This window comes from Corvus cornix, chromosome 2 (assembly GCF_000738735.6).
Source record: "Corvus cornix cornix isolate S_Up_H32 chromosome 2, ASM73873v5, whole genome shotgun sequence".
Classification (NCBI taxonomy): Eukaryota; Metazoa; Chordata; class Aves; order Passeriformes; family Corvidae; genus Corvus; species Corvus cornix.
This window is the reverse complement of record NC_046333.1, coordinates 62,888,477-62,914,258: the sequence shown is the minus strand read 5'-3', so window position 1 is coordinate 62,914,258 and position 25,782 is coordinate 62,888,477. Positions and strand designations below refer to the sequence as shown.

The 25,782-nt window shown below is 36.9% G+C and overlaps 1 protein-coding gene across 1 annotated transcript in view; it reads left to right on the top strand.

Annotated features, from left to right (window-relative positions):
• Positions 1 to 25,782, top strand: part of RANBP9 (RAN binding protein 9) — a 38,872-nt gene that overhangs the window by 3,316 nt on the left and 9,774 nt on the right. Inside the window, exons 2-7 of the mRNA XM_039569444.1 lie at positions 5,471 to 5,582; positions 16,338 to 16,390; positions 18,168 to 18,335; positions 21,409 to 21,431; positions 23,362 to 23,546; positions 24,341 to 24,453. Of these exons, the coding sequence (XP_039425378.1) occupies positions 5,471 to 5,582; positions 16,338 to 16,390; positions 18,168 to 18,335; positions 21,409 to 21,431; positions 23,362 to 23,546; positions 24,341 to 24,453 (654 nt within the window). The remainder of the gene's footprint in view (positions 1 to 5,470; positions 5,583 to 16,337; positions 16,391 to 18,167; positions 18,336 to 21,408; positions 21,432 to 23,361; positions 23,547 to 24,340; positions 24,454 to 25,782) is intronic.

The following is a 25,782-nucleotide window of genomic DNA, read 5'->3' as shown; positions in this document are numbered from 1 at the left end:
CAAAACCAGGCATTGATCAAGTGGTGCAGGTTAAAAAAAAAATAATATAGTCTAGCATCAGGATAAAAGCTCTTTAGATTTTGTTAAGGTCAACAAAACCCAAGAGTCAGTCCTTTTTTGTGTTCTTTCTCAGAATCATAGTGTTACTTGGAAGATTTACACAGGGAGGTGTTTCTGTTTAGCAGAATAGGTGGCTTTGCCAAAATCTAGGTATGAAATACATACAGTGGCATCAGTGATACTGTAAATATATGAAAGATCATACCTAGAGTATTTTTATTTTTCACATGGACAGACATACATTTTTGTGTTGCTGCCAGTTAACTGTGCAAGCTGACAGAAAGCTAACACGGTCTTACTGCCTGTTGTTTGTGGTGTACCTTTGTATGGGAGACATTGAAAAACAGTATCAGGAAGAAAAATGATGTCATTTCACTTAATTATAATATTTACAGCTCTGAGCTGTAGGTAAGTGGTAAAGAAAGCATAAATGCATGCTGCGTGTAAAGCAGTTACTGCACAAAATTACATAGCTAGGAAGGCAAGACATCTTTAAAAATATTCCTACGTATTTCTAAAATATTCAGAATTAACACATGGATCCTGTTGAAAAACAGGGTTTTCATAAATGCTGTGTGTAATATGAAAGGTCCACTAGACAGACAAGTTATGTTTCCAGCAGATAGTGATCTATACTGTGTAGTATGAGGAGATAAAAACACAGACGCGGTGTGGATTTGTAACCATGGAAGAAAATATATAAAGAGTTAGGTAAACAGACCAAATCACTTGTGCTAAAATCATGGAAACTCCTATAGAAATTTTATTTAAATTAGTCTTGTGACAATTGTCCAAAAAAGCTGAAGAAAGTTATGCAATTTTGAGTAAACTGCCATTGCATGAACTTTTTCTAATGTATCACAGGCCAGGAAATCTTAGCCAGACATTTATTTACAGTGCAGTTGCCTTTGAACTATCTGTAGTGCCAAACAAAAAAACCAAAAATAAACTGTTTTTCAGTGCAAACTGTGCGTTCCATTTTCTGTTGGAAAATGAAGAGGATGCTATACTAATAGTTCGGTGTTGTCACTCAGTGGTACAGGGGTGGTGTCAATTTTTTCTGGCAGAAAACACTCAGGTACATTCAGCACATTTTGCCTGTTTTGGACACCCTTGTAGCTCTGAGATGTCTTGCTTTTTTTAAACTGGGGAAAAAGTTACAGTAAAATTAGTAATTTGTGTATTTTGGGTTTTTTTTCTTAGAATTACAGAATCACTTAGTTTGGAAAAGAGCTCTAGGAACACTGAGTCTAACCACAAACTCAGTACTGCTGAGTCCACCACTAAACTGTGTCCCCAAGTGGCACATCTACAGGTTTTGTAAATACCTCCAGGGATGGTGACTCAACCGCTTACCTGGGCAGCCTGTTCCATTCTTGTCTCAGTGAAACTTTCCTAATGAATTCAACAGAAGATTAGGCTTTGATTATTTTATTTTTGGCAGTGTGAGCAAGTCATTGAACCGCCTGTTGGAAATAACTGCAGTTCGGCTTATGTAAACTTCATTTAAGGATTTAAACTGGATAAACACGCTTACTTTTGTCTAGGTAGGTGCTCCCATAGATGTCTCTTGGACTATTTGAGGTATATGCATTATACACTTAGATTTAGGTTCAAAGATTATCTTCTTTGAAAGCACAGATGGCTTCCCTGAACATGTTTTTATCTGAATTAGCTTTTTTTCAAGTAGATGGAATTTAAATTTAGATTAATTTCACTGTAATTTTGTTAAAGAAGTGACGATACTACTTTTACTAAAAATCATCAGTGTGAATTAAAAAATGAAATAAAGCATGGTCAGCTCATGGTTGTCAAGCGCTTCAAATGAAAGCCCAAGTGAAAACAGTTCTGGTAATTGAACTTCTCTATGGTTTACAGTGTAAAGTTCAAGCTTCATAGACCTGTTTTCCCTTCTCTGCCCCAGTGCATCTGTTTTCAGAGTTCTCTTTCTAATGCTGAAAATCTTTAGTGTTAAATAAGACATACTTCAAAAGTGTTCTTTTAAATACTCAACCTATAGCTTGTGACTATGAAAGGGGTCTGTTTTGACAAAACATTGGGCAGTATTTGTGTGATCTACTTCGGGTGTTTGGAACCTCCGATTCAGAAGTTCAGAGTTGGCGGTTGAAATTCTTTTTTATTCAGGAGCAAGGAAGTGAGAATTCAGGTTACCAAAGAATGTGGCAGTAGTATAAGACATCAAGCTAATAGGCCACTCAGCTCGAGTCCCATTGGTGACAGTGGTCATGAGTGCCTATGAAAAAATCTAAAAACATGTTGGGCATAAATGGTGTATGTGTGTTTCCCCTCTTGGTTTCCAGCAGAAGGACATTCTGAACTCAAGGCAGTGTCTCAGTTAACTTTGGTTCTAGAAGCTTGCGCAGTGTCCTCTTAAACACTAACATCTATAGTATCCTTTGGTAAGAAATTTTGCAGTTCAGCTAACTGTTCAGTTAAGAGGCACCTTCTTGTTTCAAAGAGGGCTGATGAACTAGCATCTCTTGAGTCCAGACATAATTCAGTGTAGCTTGGTAGTACTGAAAGACTCAACTGCCACATTAAGACAGTGTAGAGGTATTTGGAATATTGGAAAGTAGTTAACTGCTTGATGATGAGTCTTCTCTTAGACATATTAATTGTGTCTAAGTACAAATAAAAGTAGTATGCTCAACTAGTAAAATTGATTCATAGGAGATTATGTTAAAAGGACAGCAGTTCTAAATTTAGTGTGTCTTCTGTTTTAATGGGATGAAAGTAGTTTTGGGCACTGACTTCCCCAACTGTGTTGCTTCACCACATGAAGTGTTTGGCAATACTGGTAAGGTATCCTGTTACTTCTGCCCCTATGGTGACCTCTTATTTGCAGTGTGACAGCTGTGTGTGGCTGTGTTGTGAACTGGATCAAGGAACTGATCTGCTGCTTAAAAAAATCTGGTAGGTTTCTTAAAGCCCGATCAGCTAATCAATCTGGTTCCTGGTATGTCCTTGCAAATAAATGCCTGGACTGGGGGAGGAGGTGGGAGAAGGGGAGTTTCAAGAGGAGGTGCTAAGAGTACCTTCAATAGGTATTGTTTCCAAACACTTAGATTGTGATTTCACAAAGCTAAGTCTGCTGGGTAATAGATTTACATTTTCAATAATATTTGGCTGGTTCCTACTGCTTTAGTCTTTTCTATGTGGAAGACTTTCCCAAATAAGGAGAATGACTCAGGCTGAAACTACACAGATTGTCAAGTGCATGGAGTAACCAAGGGAACTTCTTTGCAGTCTATTTTAAAGTAAAAACCTAAAGACATTTGAAAAGAAAGTATTTTTCCTTCCCCCCACCTTCCCTCAGCACATTGTTTAATCAGACCTTTTTGAATTGAAGAGATGTCTTAGGAGTTCAATGTTCTGCCCTTTTAGCTGAAGGATTTCTACATACTTAGGCATAATAATCTGTAATAGCTAAATAGTGATCTACCAGCATTTGAAAACCAAGCAAACCCATGGAAGCTCTAACTAAGATTATGTACTTAGTTATTACACTGGTTGTCACAGCCTGAGGAAATAACTTTAAAGTAGTGAACAATAAAACAAACATATTGTGTATGGAGGAGTAAATTACTATTTTTTCCTCATGTGATATATCAGAAATCAACATGTAGAAAGTAGGCAATAAGCTTAACACTGTCAAACCTGTGAGGTGATCAAAGGATCTCTCTACAAAATAATTAGTAGTACTAGTGACATACTGAAGCGAGCAATGGATTTGTACCCAGAAAAGGAAGGTGGTTGGCCACTTGCCTTTAGGTAGTAGCACACTGGGGTGAACTACTGACATCGGAAAAAACTTGGTAGGTTAAACCTAATGTCAGTGGGTGAAGAAGTTGTGGTGTGCTAGTGAAGTTTTGATTGCCGGTGTGGCCATGGTGAGAGTTCTCCCTGGCTGAGCATGTGCCATTTGTTAGGAGCTGGTGGGTGCTGGCTCTGCAGGCTGATAAGCACTGACAGTTCTATGAGCATTTGCACAAGGGAGCACTGTGCTCAGAAGTTCTGTACAGGTCAGTCCCTGACCCTCTGCCCTTAGAGGTTTTGTACTGTGGGCCAGCTGGGCATGATCTTTCTGCCTGCCTACACTGTTATTCTCCTGCAGTTTCTTCTTTGCTGTGTGACCTGACTTGCTACACCTGAGACATGGTTAATCTGAGCCTGAGCAGTAATGCTGGTGTTAATGCCCCTGGAAGGAGTGTGTTTGGATGTGGGATTTTTGCATATGCAGATCAGTTGCTATGCAGGTGCAGTAGGCCTCCCTGTCTGGACTAGAAATGACAGCTGGAGTGCTGCAGCACAAGTGATTGGTACAGCACGCTCAAAATAGGCAGTTTTTCCATCATGCTACAGATCCACATGAAGAGTAGGCATGGGATCTGCGTGAATTTTTCTTATGGCAGTGACAGCCTGTTCCTGGTTGCCATCTTACTGAATTATTTTACCTCTTGCCAGGATCCAATATACTTTTCCATCTTGTTCTTTAAATTTTTTTAAACTATGTCCAATGGCGCCATACATGACCATCACACAGAAGTTGAGGAATTTGGGTGTATCTGGGAGACACTGTGCTTGCTTGAGCAGGTTGTTGCTAAAAGAAGTCATCTGGTCAAAAGCCTGTTTCCAGGTTGCCTTTGGAAAGGGCTGTGAAGAGGATGACACATTCAGCAGGTTAGTCTTAGTGGAGTGCAAGCAGCTCTTGGGTTGAGGTTGAAAATCCTGAGAGTAGACAGGAGCTGACATTGGGCGTTACTGTGGCAGAGCTAATGTATAGTGAGCCTAATAAGAAAAAGGAGTAGGAGCTGCATGAGCTCAGTTGCAGGCTGTAAGGCTTAATGCTGTCCTGAAACAACATTCTGAACATGGAAATTAATTATGAGTAGTATGTTCTGTATAATGACTGATGTTTATTCTGGAGGATGTTAGAAATGAAGTGTCTTCAGTAACTTGTAGATTCAGAAGTACTAAGCATTAGATTAAACTCTCTTATGTCATGTTTCAGTCTATAAAAATAAGTAAGCCCTGTGGGTTTGAGAAATCATACAGTTCTTTCAAACACAGGTGGCCTTTTGTCAGTCGTGTTACTTAGAGTGGTGAAACTTTTTCCTGGTTTCCCTTCAAATAGTTGTAGGACTTTTTTGGAATAGTATATCCAGAACTTCTTATAGCATGCTTAGTTGCAGTGGAGGTGCTTGCAATGCAAATGTAATGTTGAAAGAAAATACTCCAGCATAAAAATCAGGTTGATTAGAACAGTGTATACTGTTTGCTCGTTGCATAAGCCTTTTGTTTTGAGTAGTTGGCGTGCATACCTTTGAGTCACCCTCTGCAATTAACTAAAGTAAGTTTTTTGTCTGTTTTGAATGCTCTTGTTTTTCAGGTCATGGAAAAACTCCGAAAGATGCTGCTTCTGTTCGAGCTACACATCCTATACCTGCAGCCTGTGGCATCTACTATTTTGAAGTTAAGATTGTCAGTAAGGGAAGAGATGGGTAAGCAGAGTCCATTATTAATTAATTATTTATTGAAATAGTGCCTCACATCATCTTTCAGTCAACAGATGTCTTTGGTATCAGAACTTATTTTCATATTTTACCACTTTATATAGCTTGATTCCTTATTCTTGAGAAATTGCGCTCTTGTAGTTGATTCTTTTAAGAGAGTTGATTGAGGTATTTATTGTCCACAAATCAGTGTACACAATAAATACCAAAACATCATCTCATTTTTTTCTTGACAAAAAAGTTAGGGTTTGAATGACCAGTTTGACCCTGCTGTTACCTTTAAAGATGTTGGGTTTTGGCTATATGGATTAACAGGCTTTCATGTAATTTTTAGGGCATGTAGCAAGCCAACATACTTCCTCAGTGTAATTTTTTCATGGATGTCATATCAATTTTGAAACAGAAAGTTATTCTTAAGGCTACTTGTTGATGAACAGTAATAAGGATAAAGGGGAATATTCTGAGTAGGTGCCTGGGAATTTGTCACCTTACGGAAAGAACAAGAATTGACGAGTAAGAAGCTGCTGCTTCCCCTAATCCATCTGAATTATGAATCTGTTGAAGCACAAGTGATACATGCTTTTAAGACTGCTGAGGCAGATAGAATCTCACCTGGGAAAGTCTTGAAGTGCTAATGGGATCTTTGCTAGAGCATTTTAATTCCTTTCCATCCTTCGCTGCTTTTGGTAGAGGATGTGTGTTAATTCTGATACACTGTAGGACTGCTTTCTAATGTGCTGTAGTATGTTGGTTCTACTTCAAGGTTCTAGTCAGGACTGACTGTCCCTGTTCTAGGTACTGTACAAGCATGTTGCAGGTGCTTATGGCCTGTTGTGAAAATAAATCTTGAGAGAAAAAAACCTGTGGATGAAATTCAGTACCTTTGTCTTTTCTTTGTCTGGCTGCAGTTTGTTTCTTTCATTTTCCCAGCATCCTGTAAGCCTTCTGTAAGTCAGAAACAGTATTCAAACTTCTTTGTTTTCCTTATAGTATTGCATAGTGTTATTTTGAAAGAACAGCTTCTCAGTACTGCTGCAGCTTTGTAGGGGCATATATGAGTTTGTTGTTATTTCTGTTCTCAAAAGTTATCCCTGGGAGGAGAGTTCTTTGCTATGAAAAACTTAACATCTGTAGCTACTTTTGTCACACTGTGAAGACCTAATTATTTCTAAATTGCAAGGGTAGAAATTAGTTTTTCAAGTAATGTTCTGCTACTGATTTTAGGAACATCTTTATTTTTTTTTTTTTGGGGGGTGTTTCTTAGTTTTTTGTTTTTGTTTTTTATTTTAGGAATATTTTCTAAAAATTACCTTGCTGCTGTGGGTTAAGGAGAGGGTCGTATTGTGACTTGCTAGTGGTGTGTCTTTTCTTGAAGTAGGTTTCTGCCTACTTAGTTTGGAAGCTAGCTTTTTTGAAGTGATGGTTTTCAAAAAGTGCCACATGGGTGCGTGTGTCATTTTACATAGCTCCTCTAACACTTCACCTTAGATACTTTGTGTTGGATTTTAGTATTTTTTAATTCAGTAGACCACTTAAGGCAATCCTGCAAAAGTGGGAAAACATCAGTGAGTAAAGTTTTTCCAAGGTTTTGTGTTTAAATGGTTACTTGTGAGATGTACATAGCTAGGACTTGTGAAGTTGCCTGCTGAGTTTGCTTAAAAAATGGAGGTGTACTTTTTTCAGTTAATACTGCCTCATCCTTGCTTCGGCCTTGTGAGCTTTATTTAATGTGACTTTATGAAACATTAGCTGCATAATGAGCTGAGATGTTAATTTTTTTCATTATGTAAGATAGTATGGTAGCTGTACACACAGCCAAAGCCAAATGTAGCTTGGCTGATAAAGACCAGGAGTCAACATGTGGAACCTCACTGGATGTTAAATGTGTATCTCTAGACCCTGTTTTCAGGATGATGCAGGATGAATCTCTTTAAGTTCACTGTTACCTTGCATTCAAACTAATAAATTTTTTCATAATAAGTAAACTGGGGAATTTAATGCAGAGAAATAGGACTATAGAAACTAGTTTGTGTCTATTTGGATTTATTAGTTCTTTTTCACCACCTGTTGTGTTTCGCCTGGCTTGCTCCAGGTACATTTTTACTTTTTTTTTTCCTTCTTGTCATCTGGTAATGGCAACAGAGTTCAGGAATACTGTGTCTGTAGAAGACCAGCATGTAATTAATAGGGTCAGCTAGCTAAAATGCCTTACTTGCAAAATCAGTGTTCTCAAGGTCTAAGCCTAGTTGTGGAAGTAGTACAGCTGAATTTTGTAGTAGTGTTTAAAATAAATCCTAGACTACCCAAGGCAACTCAGATACCTATCTGTAGGCTGAAGTACAGCTTCCAACTTTCATAAATGTCAATGGATAATGTAGTGGCGTTTGTTTGGATTTCCCTTTGGTAGTAGCCTTTACTACTTCTATTTATTTTTTTAAATAAACTCAGCTTAAAGTATTTGGTCCATGTACTATATTGTACATATATACGTACATATATAGTATGTCTAACAGCATTCTTACTTGTGTGCTGTACTTAGCATGACTTGCCTGAAATCATCAAAAATCCTTTACTAAAAACCTACTCCAGGAGATTCATTTTTCATGCTACTGTAGCACCTGAAGGTGCTGCTCCTGGAATCTGATCTTGCATATCTGAAAGTAGCAGGGCAAAAATTATTCTTCTCTGAAGAAGCACAGCTGGTTTTTTTGTTTAGGGCATGGATATAGCATGGCTTCTTGTGGCTGTCTGAGTACAGCATTGGTTTTGTCACTCTAATGACCTAGGTCATTAAATTCTTTAATATATCTAGCTGGGTAACTGGCTTGAGTAGAAATTTGAAAGTGTGTAATATGTTAATTTTGCAGAAGTTCATGACCAAGTTTGAGGGCATTATGAACACACTGAAGAAAGTGTGAAAAAAACGATGTTTACTATGAAGGAAGAGCTGGATATGGAAATTGGTGTTGCAGAGCAGATGAAGAGCAAAGTTGCTTTTTGATACCTCCATATGGTGTGATAGGGTCAATAACTGATGGTACTGGATGAGAAAAAGGGAAGTGAGAATTAAGTTCAGTAAAAGTAGTAAGGTCAAAATACCATTCAAACAAAAACTGTCTTGGTATTTGTAGCGTGTTTGGCACAAGGAGTCCTAACGTGCTGCTACAGTACAGACACGTGAAATAATTATCCTTTTTTTTTTTAATTCTTGCTAAAAGTTCTAGCCAGTTGTCATATTGCCTTGTAAATATTTCCTGTTCTTTATTTCTTCAGTTTTCTTTCTTAGTTTCATGTTGTCTTTCATAGTCAAAGAGCCTCTATTTATTTATATTCTCCTTTTATACTCTCTTTTGCTTTGCTTTGTTTGGTTCATGTGGAGCATTGTGGACGGTGATGTGAGCGATTGGAGCCAGTAACAGTAGAAGAGTAACGGGTGTAAGTATAGGAAACAGAACCAAGGTTAGAAAGCATGGTAGGAAGGGGACTATTAACTAATAGTAAGTTATATCTGCATCTCTACTGAAATGTCCAGTTAACTTCAAAATAAATTAAAAAACTGACCATGAGAAGAAGCAGTCTCTAAACACTCATTGAGTTCATGTCCCTTCTCCCAGTTTGTGACTGTGTCAGCTTCATGGTAAACCTGATTGGATAATTCATTTTCTAAAAGTTGACCTCCAGAGTGAGTTAGTTTTCATCCAGGTTTGTTCCCCACTATGGCTGTTTGTATTGCTTCATAAATGGCTATAACAACAGAAGAGTAGGAAACCTGGAGCAGAAAGCAGAATCTGGACCAAGGGGACTGGGAATGCTACTTTTGGTCATGGTACGAGCTTATACCCATTAATTTTAGTTTAAAAAGCTGTTTGGGTTTTTAAATCTTTCACCAGGAGACACCTGTTTCTTTCCCAGGGAAAATGAACTTGTGGGAAGAATACTTTAGTCCTCAGTGTCTTGAATTTCTGTCTGTTCTTTTTCATTGATTTGTAAATACAATTAATAAGAATGGGCAAATGATAGTAATGCCACATACTTCTAGACAGTCGTCAGTGCTTTTAGAACAGCTGAGGAAGATGTATCTCTAGACCCTGTAAAAACAAAATCACAGAAACACAGAATGGTTTGGGTTGGAAGGGACCTTAAAGATCATCCAGTTCCAACCCCACCACCAAGGGCAGGGACGCCTTCCACTAGACCAGGTTGCTCAACACTCCCTCCAACCTGGCCTGGAATGCTTCCTTTTTTTTTTTTTTAAAGAAGAATGAAAACAAGCATTGGTAGTGGTAAGCCATCTAGGAGAAACAGTGAAAACTAAGTTTAGAAAGGCTGTATTCTTTTAGCAGATAGCACTAAGCTTACACTTCTTCGAGCAGGGTTGTTTAGTCTGTGCTGTGGTGGTACTGATGCAGATCTTTATGGCCAGGCTTTATAGTACGTGTGAGTTTTGCTAAATGTTCTGCACTAAAATGAAATGTTAGTACAGCAATTCATGCAGGTAATCAGTATGTTTTTGGTAAAGCAGTGTTAATAAGGCTTTAGACACTTGTTATACTATGGCTGTTTTTTAACACTGGGTATGCAATCAGTCATCTGTTGTTTTGGCAATATCTTGTAGTACGTGTTGTGTATGTGATGAAGTAGGTGGTGAAATAAAAAAGGAAAAACTATCCAAAACAAAAATACCATGAGAATTAAGTCTGAGTGTTCATGACACCTATGCCTGTGGTGGAGCCTGAACTGTTTTAGAGTGTTTGAGTGGTGTTTGTGAAATATAAATGCTTTGTTGTCTTCTAGAGGATGTATGTGTAGTTCTTCAAACACAAACTATACTTTTTTATTACAAGTTGTTTGTGTTGCAGTAAGTTAGCTTTTCCTTCAGCATCCAGTATACCCATTTTCTTGTTCAACAAAAGCATAAACCAATAAACAAAATATATAACATAGTTGCTGGTTGGTGTGTATTTGTTTTGTATGTTACTAACGTACTGTAAAAACTTTATTCAGTCCTAAGACCTATTTTTATAGTTTTAATATGTCTTTGGCAGCTATTTGTTACAAGAACAGGCATTTGTTAAAACAACATGCAAAACTTCACTCAGTCTCTATTTACATATAAGTAGGCCTTGCAGCATTATTAGCAGAGTACTTGTGTATAGAGTAGAATCTGATAAGGTCTGAAATATCTTTCTTTCATTAGTGTCTTCATTTGAATTGTAGCAGCTGCAAGAAGAGATCAGGTCATGAATCAGCAAGTGTATCTTTTCTTAAACTATAGCAGTAATTCATTTTTTACCTGAGTGTATGATACCAGACACTGACAGAAAGAAACATTAACTAAATGTGTAATACAATTGTTTGAGGTTTGTGTTTAACTGGTCAGAAGTATTGGAACTGTGACAAAAGTTTTATTTCTTTGTTGGTGCAAGCTAGAAATTAAAATTGTAATTTAAAAATCTGTTTCTCACAATATTTAATTCCTTGGTCTCAGCTTCTTGCAAAATCTTCTACTTCTTTCTTCTGAAGTTCATTCACATAAATATAGTGTATAGATGATAACTTTACAGTAGCCCGCATTTACATTATATTATTTTCTTTGCAACTATTCTTTTCTGACACTGTGGTCCCCAGAAAGGCTCTAGTGCTTGGGGACAAGTGTCACAAGATGAAATGGTGCAACCTCAAAGTGGAAGTGAGGTCAGTAAATGAGAATCTTTCTAAGAACATTAGAGGAATCACAAGCAAAATGTTACAGGAGTAACAGTTTCAAGCAGTATGCAAAATGACTGCCTGATTTATTTTTGGTCTTTTCCTCTCTTTGCAGAACTGCATTAATCTGAAACCTGGGTTTATCATGTTCAAAGTACTGTTTCCTTGGAAATACTCTATAAAATTAAACTTGTTTTCAATTTGAAATGAAAGACTCAAAGTGTCTATGGCATATTTTGAAACATTTAAATAGATTAACATCTCATTTCTTATTGTGATTGTGCAGACAATAAGGACCTTGAATTGGCACGTTTCTACAAAATTTTAATGCAGAGTAACTATATTAAAGATAAATGTAGGTACCTTTTTACTGTGCCTTATTTCTGGCCTCCTAGTGTCAGCGAAGACAGTGTAGGAAACTATCGGAGAACGTTATTCAAACTTTTTATGTCATTGCAGGTCAGTTGCCATATAGAAATTCATTGAGTCTTCAAGTTCCTGCAGATGATACAGTTTTTTCTATTTGTCCTTTTTCCAAGATACAAACATAATGATAAACTACACCTGTCACATAGCTTAAATTTTTTTTCAGTGTTAATTCTACTTTTCTTAAAAGTCAATGCATTCAAAACAGTAGGGTGTTTTCAGTTGCCTTATTTATGGCTGTACACACCTGGTAGTGCTTTGTCTTAGGTTCCCTACAGATATTATGGTAACTTAGGTTTTAACACTGTATGGTTGAAGTTGCTTTCTTTAAATGTATAGCATGTAGGGAGTAAGACACCATGTTGGTTACTTGCTTTCTGCAGCACCAAAAGAGGTTTTTTTGAAGCATCATGCAGCAGTTCCCCAGGTTATAATGTCTTCAGTGGCATGTGTAGGCACAATGGAAGTCAGAAGGAATCTTTTTGCAGATAGCAGGTGAAATTTCTGTAGTAGGGAGGCTATTAAATAATATGTCAATATCTGCTAAATTATTTTAGTTGTCTTTATAAATACAGTATGGAATATCTGGTGTTTTGTTTCTTTTTTTTTTTTTTTTGCTAGAGAAGTGGTTATTTAGTACTTAAATTTATCTTTAGCCTTTTGGAGGTATCCGTGATTTGGTATAGTTTTTGAGATTCTGTATTCCTTTTTATGGAATGAGCAGGATAGGAGATAATTAACCTGAGTTCCAATTTTTATCAACTTTATATTGAAAGATCTTCTATATACCTTCAACATAGTGGCTAAAAGATCTAATGGAACAGTTACAAGTAAAAATCAGAGTTGTGTCTCTTTCTCGGTTTTTAATTTCTCCATCTTCTAGCATCTGCAATTCTGTGCCATCTCTTACTGCTGTTTTTTCCTGCTGTTTGGCTCTGGCTGTTTTTATTTCTCACAATTAGTCTATTCAGGCATCCAAGTAGAAACTTTAGGCTCCAGCAAAAATGTAAACTTAGCTCTTTGACTAGAAAAATTCTTGAGGAGACAATACTTATTGTGAGCTTTCTCCTTAAACATTTCTCTGCAAAGAAGCCTAGGCTTTTTAGTATGGGATACAGGGAAGAAGTTGGTATTATAGTGCCTTTATTTTTTGAAATTTTCTCTTTTGCTTTTTGGTAAAAAAATTGGTAAAAAGTTTTTAAATTCTGTAGTTTTGTCGTATTCGTCAAGTTTCTATATGTCTTGTGAAATGTAAACTAGAAAATGTGCTGAGATACTTAAATTGTAAGCTATATCTTAATTGAACTGGACTGGAAGAAGAATAAATACCATTTGAAATGAGGAAACTTTGCAAAATGCACTTGCTTTCTTGGTCCTTAATACCAATTTGGCTGGACTTTAAATTGTTTTCCAGCTATAGTTTCTTATTTCAGTCTCTCATGGGTTGATTTCATGCCTTCCATGAGTGGTTGTTGGTTATTTTGTGAGCTCCTATACGAGTTGAGCATATTAATGAGGTGATGAGTAGCAGCCAGTGGGACTGAAATTGCTCAGAAAGAGGGGCTGCTTAATGCAGCAGGCCCCAGGCCACTTTGTTCCATTTGCCTAGATAAATGATCCTCCCTCTGGAGCAGCAAGGGATGTGTGTGGGTACGGAGCTGAGGTGGAGGACAGTCCTCAGGTACTGAGGGAGGCAGCATCAGAACCACACCATTGTTTGCCCTCTCTGGTCTCTCAAACCACTCTGTGTCAGGTCCATTTTTGGAAGGTGCAACAGGATGGACTGAGGGTGCTGCTTCGTGGTGCTGATACCCCTGCTTCCCAAGGACAGAGCTCTTCTGGCCTGACATAGCTACAGACAGGAAGAACAGGCCCACTGAGACTCTCTCCTAGACCAAATCTATTGATATGACAGGACAGCAAGAAGTGCATCGTGAATTGACTTAGAATACTCTGGGCCTGCATTGCACCTGGGCTGCTTGTTGTGCTGCCCATCATTTTTGTCATAAACTAAGGGAGGAAAACTTAAATACATAGCTCTGCCACTCTTCTGATCCTGAGGTGCATGAAATGTGAACTTTCAGCAGTAAGCAGGAGGACAGTTTATGTACTTCCTCCCACTGAAGCAAGTCTTTTTGCAGACCCTGACTCTTGACCTAAACAAGGGTTAAGTGTCTTAAAAAAACAAACAAAAAGGTTGATTTGAGTCTGTGAAGGTTACAGGTGTGAGGAAAAGGTAAGAAAGTTACATGTTGGAGTTTGGCATAAATACAACTCCTGTTAATAAATTTTAGAGCATTTAAAGCCTGTCTGTCTTAGTACAGTTTTACCCCTCAGTTTAGTGCACTAATCTAGTTGAACATGAGATCAGCTATCTATCAACTATAAAAAATAATAAATTAGCTTAATTGATGGGCCTTTAATTTCACTCGGTTCAAACCATAAGTTGAAGATATTCCTTTTGCCTTGTGAAAGATATCTATAGTAAATTTATTAATTATTTGGAATGTTAGTAATCTAACTTTAGTTTCTATTAGTAGCAATTATCCTTCACGAAATAGTGTTAACATTTTGAGTAGGTTTAAATGAATCCCAGGGAAAAATACCTGTTGTTGAACATCCATATTCTTACTGAGATGGTGTCAGTGCCTAGTGCTTTCTAGTCATTGCCAGTGGGTAAAGATTCCTTGTTCCCAGCTGTATTAAGTAGAGTGTGTCTGTTTTTACAGCTGTTACTGAGTTAAAGAGGAGGCTTGGAAGTTAGGATATCTGAGGAAGAAGACAGTGGTGATATGAAAATGTTGCCTAGACAATTATTTTCTATCTAACATTTTACATTTTTGTGTAACCTTAGTCTTGTTACTCTAAAAATACTGCATCAAAACCTTGATTGGGATGAAGAGTTTTTAATATGACTTGCATTCAAAGGCTTTTTGCAGTCAGTGGAGTTCAAATTATCTAAAATGGTTTTTAGAAGTAAACATCCTTTATTTAATGAACAAGAGATTTTCAGTCTTTACATGAGTATCCTTCGTGTGTCACACCCCGGACTATGCTAATAACAAATCTGCTTTTATTATTTAAGACAAAATCAAGGGGTTTCCACTTGTTGCTTTGATTTATAATTGTTTCATTGAATCTGCTGCTGCAGTGGTGCCTAATTTTGCTGCAGCGAAGACTAATCCTTTTGTTTGTTGCCCTTTGCTTCAGCTCTTCAGTATTTTTAAATGTAAAATCTGCTATATATGGTTCTGAGGCTCCATTTCATACTGGTATGTTTGAGGGAGAGGAAGATGGTATTATCATACATTAGAAATTATCAGAGGAGGGCTTTGTAAGAATGAAGTATAGAAGCAGGTAAGATAACTGTTGGAAGTGATCATAGAAAAAGCAGAAAGCCCTGTTACACAGTTAAGCGTATCACTTCTGAGATGTCCTGCTCAGTTTCATTCTATGTCAAAAGCATTTTAAATAGCAGATGAACCTACACTTCCAAGTGGAATAGTTGCTTAAAAATTGCATTTTATTAGATGGAAATACAAAGGTCATGTTTGTTGACTTAAGCTATTTTCAGATTGCCACAGGTGAATATTTTATTTTCATACAGTTTATTTTTTCATAGCAAATTCATGTTAACTAATGTTAACTAGTGTCAAAATATTTTGAATGATTTGATAACTAGGAAGTGTAGGTTTGAGTGATTTTTGGATGCTTGTTTTAGTTGATGGGAGGGTTGCTTTATTTTGGGCAAGGGACAACGGTGAAAGCCTAGCTTTTAATTTTGCTGTTTCTCTTTTTGTATTCCTGTTGTCTCGGTCATGGCATTAGTTTTGCTTAAGAAACAAGCAAAATTGATTTTGCTGACTTCTAATAGTGTTATTTGGGTGTGAGGAAATTCTTCATTTCACCTTTCCAGTATTTGCTATTAAATTGTTAGTAATTGTACTGGACACTGACTTCATTAAAACCACCTTTTGTAAAGCTGGCTTTTGGACTTTATTTCAGGTTACTGGTTGGTATAGTACAAATATTTCCCTCTCCTTAGTTTGCCATCAGATTACCAACAGCTGAGTGCCATTGCTGGTAAATTTCTCAAGTTAACATTCTGCTCTACAATCCAGGCCTTTAATGTTTCAATGTGATCTTTTCGTAAGCGCTGTTCAAGGATGCCTTTTGCTGCTAAAATAATGCAGTGTTGCATGTATTTTATAAAATTACTCATTCCAGTTTGTCTGCAAAACATCATTAGGTATGTTGAAGATGATGAAATTGGTATGTGTGTGGCCGTACCCCTACTTTCAAAATAAGATGTGACCTTTCGCTTTCTTTGTTCATGCTTTAAACATTATAGCTACATTATTCTCCACTGATAACCCAGGATGCCAAAAAGAGAAGTTGTCCTTACCTCCTGCAGAGACAGGATCTGTCCATATTAAACCATATATGCTGGGAATTCCTTTTCAGCTTCCTTGTTCTTATGCCACTATTAAGTGGCCTCTCAGCAGCTTAATTGGTATATGATTAATCAGCATAGTGTTTCTTGGCAATGTTCCACATACATATGTATTTTTGTAAGAGATAGATACATTTCTTTTGTTCTTTCATTTTTAGTTACATGGGAATTGGGCTTTCTGCACAGGGTGTGAACATGAACAGACTACCAGGTAAGTTTCAGTTACTTACATTGATTTTAAAATATGATTCACCTTCAGTAAGCAAGAGAGTGTAGCATGACACCTCTGTGTTGTATCTGTTACTGGAGTTATGTAACACTTGCAGCTGAAAAGTTTAACTTTTACTGTACGTTTGTGCCTGTACTACATCCATCAGCTCTTACTGTTATTTATAACATCATGCAGCTACTTTTTAGAAAACAAATACATTTTAAAATTTTCATCATGGTTCCTGATAAAAATGAAGCTGTAGATTCCTGTGCTCTGTAAACTGGATTTCAATGAGCTACTATGATAAAAACTTCTGTCAAACATGGAAAGAACTCTCCTTCTGTCACTTTCTGTACCTTTACCTTTCCAACCTTAATAGTAAGAGTGTGTAGCCTAGTTTTACATGTTGGCTGTTCTATTGACCTGCATGATCAGGGACGCTGTCTAGTTAACAATTGTCTGATTGTAGTATTGTCTGATTGTAGTATCTCTGAATAGTACTTAAGGAAGTTTTGTGTGTGTATACATAAAATACTGGGTTTTTAACAGATCTTTAAATGTGTAAAAATTATCCACCCAAAACAAACCAGTTGGCTTCCTTGAAATTACCAAAATACAAAACTATGTTGAATTGACCTTTGAGTATCTGCATTCTCTTACTTTTGAATTTTAACTTTCTTAACCAAATGCTCTGGTAGAGATTCATATGATGACTGCAAGTCCCTGTTATACTGTGAGCCCACCTCAGGCTGATGAATTATTAGTGGGTAGCATTAAGTTTATTTTGAATATGATTTAGGATGCTGTAATTGTCAAAGATACTACTAATCAATGTAACTGCAATAATTTGGGGTAGTCTTTAATTTACTGAGAGATGCTTAATGTGGTACTAGCTGAAGCTACTGATGATAAAGATTAAGGGTCTAAATGTGGAAGATACTTTCAAATTAACCTACTAGGCAGCAGCTTGACAGAAGAGGTTCAGTATTAATTTGCAGAGAGTGTAGATAGGTATTTATAAATGAGCACAGACCAAAATTGCTTGCTGTGAATTTCATTGAGTAGTGTAACAGTATGAAGCTTCTTTAAGATTCTACAGCTTCTTCACCTGCAAAATCAGCACCATATTTGCATGCATAATGATTTCCTCTTGGCTGTGATTTTCACCTGTATTGCTAATTTTTTTTCCTTTTATTTAAAATTTATTTTCAGTTTTTGGGGTAGCATAGCTAGTGACACTTTAGTCTGGAGATTCTGTTATTATGCAGAGGCTGCTTGCTGCTGAATAGTCATTGAGAATAATCAGGAGTAGAAATATGTTTCCCCAGAGATGCATGTTTGGTTTTTAGCCAGGAAGAATCTGATTATGACATATGGTAGCAATAGTTTTGCAAAATGAAAGGGAGAACAGGAGAATCTTCACTGCCTTGCTGGGACATGTCAGATCTGTATATAGCTTTTCGAATTTCAGCATTGTAGCTGATTATATTTTTGGTGTTGGTAATTTTGTATGTTTGCTTAAAGAGAAAAATGTGTTTTCTGAATTTGCATTACCTGTTATATACTACAAATGGAATTACTTATGCAGCCATTTTGATAAAAGAAGTTGTCATTTTAAGAATTATACAGGTTTCCTAGATAAGAAATATTAGAAAGCAGAAAGCTGAGCATAGTAATTAACTGTATTAACCTGGTTAGAATATACCAACTTAGTGCAGTCTTTAATTTATTTCATAATAAAGGAAATGAATAAATTGCAAATGCTTTTGTTCTCTAGGTTGGGATAAACATTCATATGGTTACCATGGAGACGATGGACATTCATTCTGTTCCTCTGGAACGGGACAACCTTACGGCCCAACGTTTACTACGGGCGATGTCATTGGTTGTTGTGTCAACCTTATCAATAACACCTGCTTCTACACCAAGAATGGACACAGCCTGGGTATGGAGAAATGCTGCCTTTCACGACAGCATTATGTCTTTTAGTCTGTTGTAAATAGGAGACCCTCTTCACATCGGAAGCAAAGGGCTTGAATAGTTCTTTTGATAGTTTGATAGTCTATGAAGTAATTAAAGAACTAGGAAAAATAACTTCTGTGCCATTTGCACCAACATTCCTTGTGAATTTGGGAGGATTCATCCTATAGCATCTCCTTCCACAGGATCTGCGTTAATGAACTCCACTACTAATTCCGCAAATAATGCTTGAAGTAATAGCTAATAAGAGAACTGAAGATAAGGAGAATGGGTATAGCTAAAATTTATTGCTGCCCTAGGGGAACACCCAGCCTTGACTAAAACCTTACTTTGGATGCATATTACTTTGAACATATGTTGGAGAAGAGTATCTTTTGGATTCCCAGTCTGGAGTCATTCATAGTTGGGCTAAAGCCATAAATTATGCAAGTTGAGCTAAAATTAAGTCCAATAAACTCGTACAGTAAATTGTAGTATTATGCAACATTGCGAGACAATTTCTGAGTTTGGAGATGTCAGGAGTGGGTGGAGTTAAAAATTTTTATGGAATATCTATTTTAGTTACTTAATGCAATTTAATGAGCAAAGATACATAGTGTAAAGAAAGAAGAAAAAAATTACGTCCTGCATTAATGAAGGAGTGGGAGCTTGGGAAGAAATCTTGGAATTGTGATGAGGGGAGCAGGAACTTTGAAGGGATAAAGCTCAAAGAAGAATAAGTTTTTTGTGATGGGTAGAAATGCGATAAGGAAAGGAGAGGGTAGCATGAAATGAAGTAAGATATTGAGATAGGTGTTCTCGAAGTTGCTGTTCTGTTTTCTTACATTGGCAAACACAAAGGAGGTTTGGCAAAATGGGGAAGGATGTTGTTTAAATTCTTTTCCTAGTCTCCCTGAACAAGACTGACATTTTGTTTGCTCAGGCCCTGAGCAAACACATCTGACTTTGGAGTTTTCCTGCCTCTGGTTGCAGCAAGAGTTAGGAGTCTCCTGAGGTCAATTCCAAGTAATCACTTCTGTGATTCTATTCTATGATGATTTAATGTTCCTTCTAAATTGAATGAGTCTGTATATCTGGACTCAATACCTTGAGACCTAGGGCAGTGAGACTCTGGAACCATGCACTGTGTAGTTGTTTCTTTTGGCATCCTGTTGCAGGATAGATCCAAGTGGAAGATACTGGCTTGTGTTTGCCCTAATCTTTAACTGGGTTAAAGCTGAGAAAAGCAATCTTATCTTATTCCCTTTTTGAAACATTCACAATGTGCCTGCAGATAAGTTGGATCATTTGATCAGCTAAAGAGACACGAGTGTTCTCACTACTCTTATGGTCACATGAAAGCAGCAAAGAGCTACGAAGGCAAGAGCAGAACCCTCCTTTTCAGTGGAAAACTTAAAGCAGACTGGATTAGGCCAGCTGTGAAACAACAGTGCAAATGATTAAAATCTTGTTTTAGAGGAGACCAAAATGGCATAGGTGAGGAGAGGCTAAAAAAATGTCATCTGTCGTAGACTGAGTCTGACAAACACTTTATGGATTTCAGAAGGAAACCTGACAGCTGTCCTGCTGTCATGGGCTTTGCTAGCTTGAGTTTCTGACAGAGGAAAATTGATCCTGTGTTCAGTGGAAAAAGAAATCAGAAATTTTGTCTGTCTCACTGAGTTGTTGCTGCTGCTAGTTGTCCAGCATTCTTGTATATTCATGATTTGGAGGACATTTATGTTTCTTCTCTGGGCCACATATATGGTCTAGAATATAGGAAGTCTCTGTCTTAGCCTGGGATTTGATGCTGCAAAAAGGGCTAAGCAATTCTCAAGCGAGTTTGAAATCCTGGGTTGAGAAAAAGCCAAAACAAACCCTCCTAAAACCCCCAGTACCTACATATCACGTAGTCGTCATTGATTTGTTATGCCTACAGCCTCCATTTTGGAAAAGAGCAAGTTGGATGTCAAAATTGCCAAATAGAAAAATTTTATAGCTCAGAAAAAGTTAGGGTAAGAGCAGGGAATAAATAAAATGATAGCTTTGGGTTATGATGGGAGAAAACAAAGGAAACAGATTCACTCAGTATGTCATCCTTCTGTCTCAAAAGACGTGGGTAAGGAATCCAGATGCTCTTGAGGTTTGAAATCCTGGTGAAAAATGGAGATGGAAAACAGGGATGGAATTTAGGACAAAAGGTTAAAAGCTTTGTTTTCATCTTAAATTTGAGAAGGTGGTGATACAAAATAAATTGAAGTTTGAAGGGATAAGTGGATTTGAATAATTCTGCATTTAAAAAAAATGCTTGCAACAATAAAGGAAATTCTGAACTACTGTTATTATTTGGCTGTCAGAATCATCAGAAACGTCAGATTACTGATGTTTATTTTTCAACTGAAAGCTCTCCTATCCCCTGAAATTGCCCAAAGTTCCTGAAGTGTATAGAGGTCATATTTTTCTCTAATCCTGAGACAGCAAAATCATTCCCTTGGTTTTACGGGTAGATGGATGCTTGTAATTATGTAACAAGATATTAAGCTGTTCTGTTTGAAAACCAAAGCATGTTGGCGTGGATTAGAGTGAAACATTTGCAGGCTGGTTTGGAGTATTATAGACATGTGCTGCTTGTGTAAAGATTGTGAGTATTTACAAAGAAAAGTAATAGCAAACACCATTAAATCTTGATGTTGCAGCATTGTGACATGCAAGTGAAAAAGTATTTTCAGATATCCTTACTTTTCTTTTTAAATTTAATATGTAGCTAGAACTTTCATACTTTTTAATCTGCATATCTGTATGGTTTGCTAAATCTTATGACCTATTTTGAAAAAATTAAGGGCAATTTAAGTATTTTTGAATGACAATTACTTTTTGCCAAATACTGCAGTTTATTATTTAAAAACATGAATTGTGCTTAAGCATCGTGGATTTCACCATACTTAACTCATTTCTGAGATTGATTGGGTGAGTTTTCTGAACATACAATGATACATTTAAGAAAATAAGGCTAGAATCCAGACACATGGAAATTAATCTTAATTTTCTCTTTATTACAGGCATCGCTTTCACAGATTTACCGGTAAGATAAGTGCATTTTCAGAGTTTCCCTTTGTGTCATAAACAGATGTTTCAGATCAAACTAGCATTTTCCTTATGCTTGTTGGAATTACAGTGATAATCTTTGTAGCCAATTTAATATCAGATATTCTCATTGTCATTTCAGTGGTGATCTGTTAATTGAAGGAGAAAGTGTTTTGGTTTTACACCAATCCTTACAAGAGGTTTTCCTTTTCAGGTTTTTAACAGGCAGTTCTAGTGAAAGTTTCAGCAGAAAGTAATACATGCAAATAGTTATTACATACTTGGCACATTCAAGCCTTACATACAATGTCAGAGCTGTATTAAACACCAGCATGGTAGATGGCTGCTTGAGACATGATTGCTGTAACTCGTTCTTGATGCCTGATTTTCACAATCTTTGCTTCATAAAATCAAATGTATCAAATTACTTTTTTTTTTTTAAAGCTGCACATATCTGAAGTCTTGCAGCTTTTGAGTCAATTAAACTGTGCTTTCCTTAAAACTGGCGTCTGTTCCCTATACTGCTGATACAGGCGTGATACTGCACTCCAGTTCATTTCTGATTTAATCTGTTTAAAGTGCGGTGTGTGATGCACATCCATCTGGCCAGCCACTCCCTTTCTGTGGCCTTAAGAGGCAAGGACAGATATTAAGGAAAAATGAAGTCAGTAACCCAAGGAGTCTCTTAGTCCTACCACAGGGTTGAGTGTTTTGTGTAGGAAACCACTGCCCATGTCCTGGATTTTTGGGATGCTAGCAGGGCTCCTTGCTAGCACATGGTGCCAGCTCAGGAAAACTGACACTATAATCTGAAGTGTGAAGCTAAACCCCTTGTTGGAATCAATGGTTTTCATCTCATTAAAAGATTTGAGACTTGCAGTTTATTGATTATTTTAGACTAGATAACAGTATGAGCATGTTTCTTTGGAAAAGCAAACAGTGTATATGTGAAAATAGAGGCAAGATTGGTTTGGGCATGGTTTGAGCAACCAGAGTATTTTTCATTTCACTGGCTTTGCTGGGCTTCAGAGTTCCTACTGACCTGCATGTTGATAACTTCTTACTGATAGCTTTAATTTATTTAGCATATGGTTCTGTAGATGAACATACCATTTTACCATACCACCATTGTCTGCAGTGTAATTATGATGTAGGCATATTTATTAAATTAATGTTAAAAAAATTTTTATACTAGCTCCCCCCACCCCCCCAAATGACCCCAGCAACAAAACCCCATTCATGCAACTGATTGCCTTGCCATGGCTGAGGTGTTCATTGAACTTAAGAAAATTACTTTTATCCCAACAGGCAGATTTTACCTTTCTCATATTTGGCATATTTCAAATATGCATGGAGAAAATAAAATAAAACTGAGACAACAATAAGTGCTATAATGTATTTTCCTAGATACAAGTCCAGGAATTCATGAGAACTTCAATGCACTGTTACAGTTCTTGTTAGGCACTATACTTGGATTTTGAGGATATTGAGTTTTCTGTCCTGTCAGTTCTTACCACTAAAAGTCAGTGACATTTTAAGTATTTCACCCCAAAAGGAAAATGGCCCACTTTGTAAGTTTAATTTCTGTTCCGTTTTTAAAAGAAAAAACCAGGCCTTTAAAAACCATCGAAAATTGTTACTTAGTATTTTGTGAAATTGAACGCAAATGTTGTAATGTTTAGCACAGTTTAAAAAGCGTATTTTCTGACTAGAACGTCAGTAAGATTTTCTTCTTTCAAACTAAGAAAACATTTTGACCACTGGGAATAAAATTAGTCAGTCATTGCATTGTTGTATTGGCAGAAGCTGCTTTTACTGCTGGAGCACACTACTAGAAGCAGTGGGGATATTACTAGAGATTTAAAAATCCCCACAACAGTGGGGATTTTAGGATAAGTGTCAAAAACTAATTAAAATATTTTTTGCAGCCAAACTTGTACCCTACAGTAGGGCTTCAAACACCCGGAGAGGTTGTGGATGCTAATTTTGGACAACACCCATTTGTATTTGATATTGAAGACTATATGCGAGAGTGGAGAACCAAAATTCAAGCACAGATTGACAGATTTCCAATAGGAGATCGGGAAGGAGAGTGGCAAACAATGATTCAGAAGTAAGACTTGTAATATTAATTTTTTTAGAAGTTGTTAATTGCATGTTTTCAGAGATCTTTAAAACATTCTTTCTATTGTCTCACGCAAAAAGTGATAGATACTATTAAAAAATAGTACAAGTAATTTTGTTACCAGGTTTGATAACTGTGCAAATGGGAACATGAATGCATTTTGTGGCAGAGTTGTCTGTGTCATTAATAATTTGGACTTTATAATGATGAGTGTAAGACTTCTGTTCTGATTTGATATGGACTGGGGAGTTTTTAGGAAAGTTGCCGTGGTTGTAATGGGCAGTTTGAATACTCTGGGCTGTGGAAATTTCCCTTTGTGTTCTCAGCCTTCAACATGCCAGGTTAAGTTGTGTCCCATTAGTGTTTCTTGGAAAAATGGTGGTTGTGACTTTGCATTTTTTATTTTTTCAGTGAAAACAAAACTTTACTGTGCAGCAAATTCACTTCAGTGTGGGTAATGAGAAAAAAAACCCCAACTTAATTAGCAGTTGATACTTGAACTGACCCTGCCTTTGGGTGATGAATAATTGTTACTAAAATTCATCACAATAAAGTTACACGTTTATTATTTTTTTAATGGTTATTTTGTACAGTGTTTTAAAGAATATTCTGGTTCTTAGCTGAATTACTTTTGTCTGACTTGTACAGAAATCTCTGCATTTCAAGTACAATTTTTCAATTCAGTCACCTCTTTTTAGCAAAGGGTTTTTGCATTCAGGAGTTCTTGGTTTCTTACCTGTATTTAATGAGTATTTCTGAGTTTTGTTATTGTTTATTTTTAGAATGGTATCATCTTACTTAGTTCACCATGGATACTGTGCAACAGCAGAGGCATTCGCCAGATCCACAGACCAGACTGTGCTAGAAGAATTAGCTTCCATTAAGAACAGACAAAGTAAGGCCGGAAAGCACATTGCATCCCTTTTTTCCTCCCTTAAACAAATATTACATGAAGCCTTCTCTTGAGCAGCACTGTAGAATTTGCTTGCAGCACTACTCCATAGCACAGTTCTTTGCTGTCATCTAATGTTACACATGTATGAGCAGCTGGGTACAAAAAAATCTGTGTAGTAATACTTTGTAACTTGTTTGATGTAGCCGATGTGCTAAATTACCTGTTGTCTTTTCTCTTGAATGGAAAGTTGCGATATGTCTGAAACAAATGTGTGTAATGTCTCTGAGTGTTTGTGAGAGCTAATGGTCAGTCACAAACAGGAATATAAAACTTAGTCTTGACAAACATTTATATTTTTATCTGAACTGTGAAAAGGGATTGAGTTTAGAGAATGTTTTATAAGTTAAATGAAACTTGAGTTTTCCTGCTTACAGATGTGATGGGGAAGAGGACATGGAGAAGTAACAGCAGTTCAGTTCTAACTTGCCATGCATGCCAGTGCTGTTTGGCAGCCTGATTGAACAGTGCCTTCCCCTTCCATTTAAATCCCTGACCATAAGCATTTGTGTTACTATATGACATACAACATGGGGAAACTGCTCTGGTTGTAAAACAACACATTTGTTGGGCTATTTTTCATTTGGATCAGTTTCTCTGCTGGTGGAGAGAGCTGGGAGGCTGTTTGCAGCTTGAGCCAAGTTACAGCCACAGAAGCATCAACTAAAGCAGGGACAGTTGTGAAAGGTTTTACTCAACTGTAACCTGATTGGAAGTATGTGTTGTAGGTGAGAGAGACTAAATTTTTGTTTTTCTTAGTCAAAATTGAACCTGTAGGAGTGGGATGTAATTTGGATGCTCTTGAGTGACAGCAGTTTGGTATGTGCTTATTCATAAAGTTGTGAAAACGAGAAATAAATCACAGAAGAGTGTGTGCAATCTTATTCTAGCTCTAAATGCACAATCTGACTACAAAGCCGTTGGATGCTGGCAGTAAATAAAAATACTGAGTTCTCATTTAGATACATGTAGGTGGAGTGCAGTTCTTAAATTTTCCTGTTGAACATTTTAAGGAAGCATGATCTTTCTTTACAATAACTATTTTTAAGAGGAAAAAAAATCTTGTTGACTGATGGTTGCAGTGTCTTTTAATCGTTAATGTACGTATATTAATCCATAAGCTGTCCGTTTACCTGATGTTGGTTTTGCTGAACAGAAATTCAGAAATTGGTTTTGGCAGGATGAATGGAGAACCCATTGAAACAACATAACAGCTGTATCCAAGTTTACTAGAAAAAAATCCTAATCTCTTATTTGTTTTTTGGTGAACAG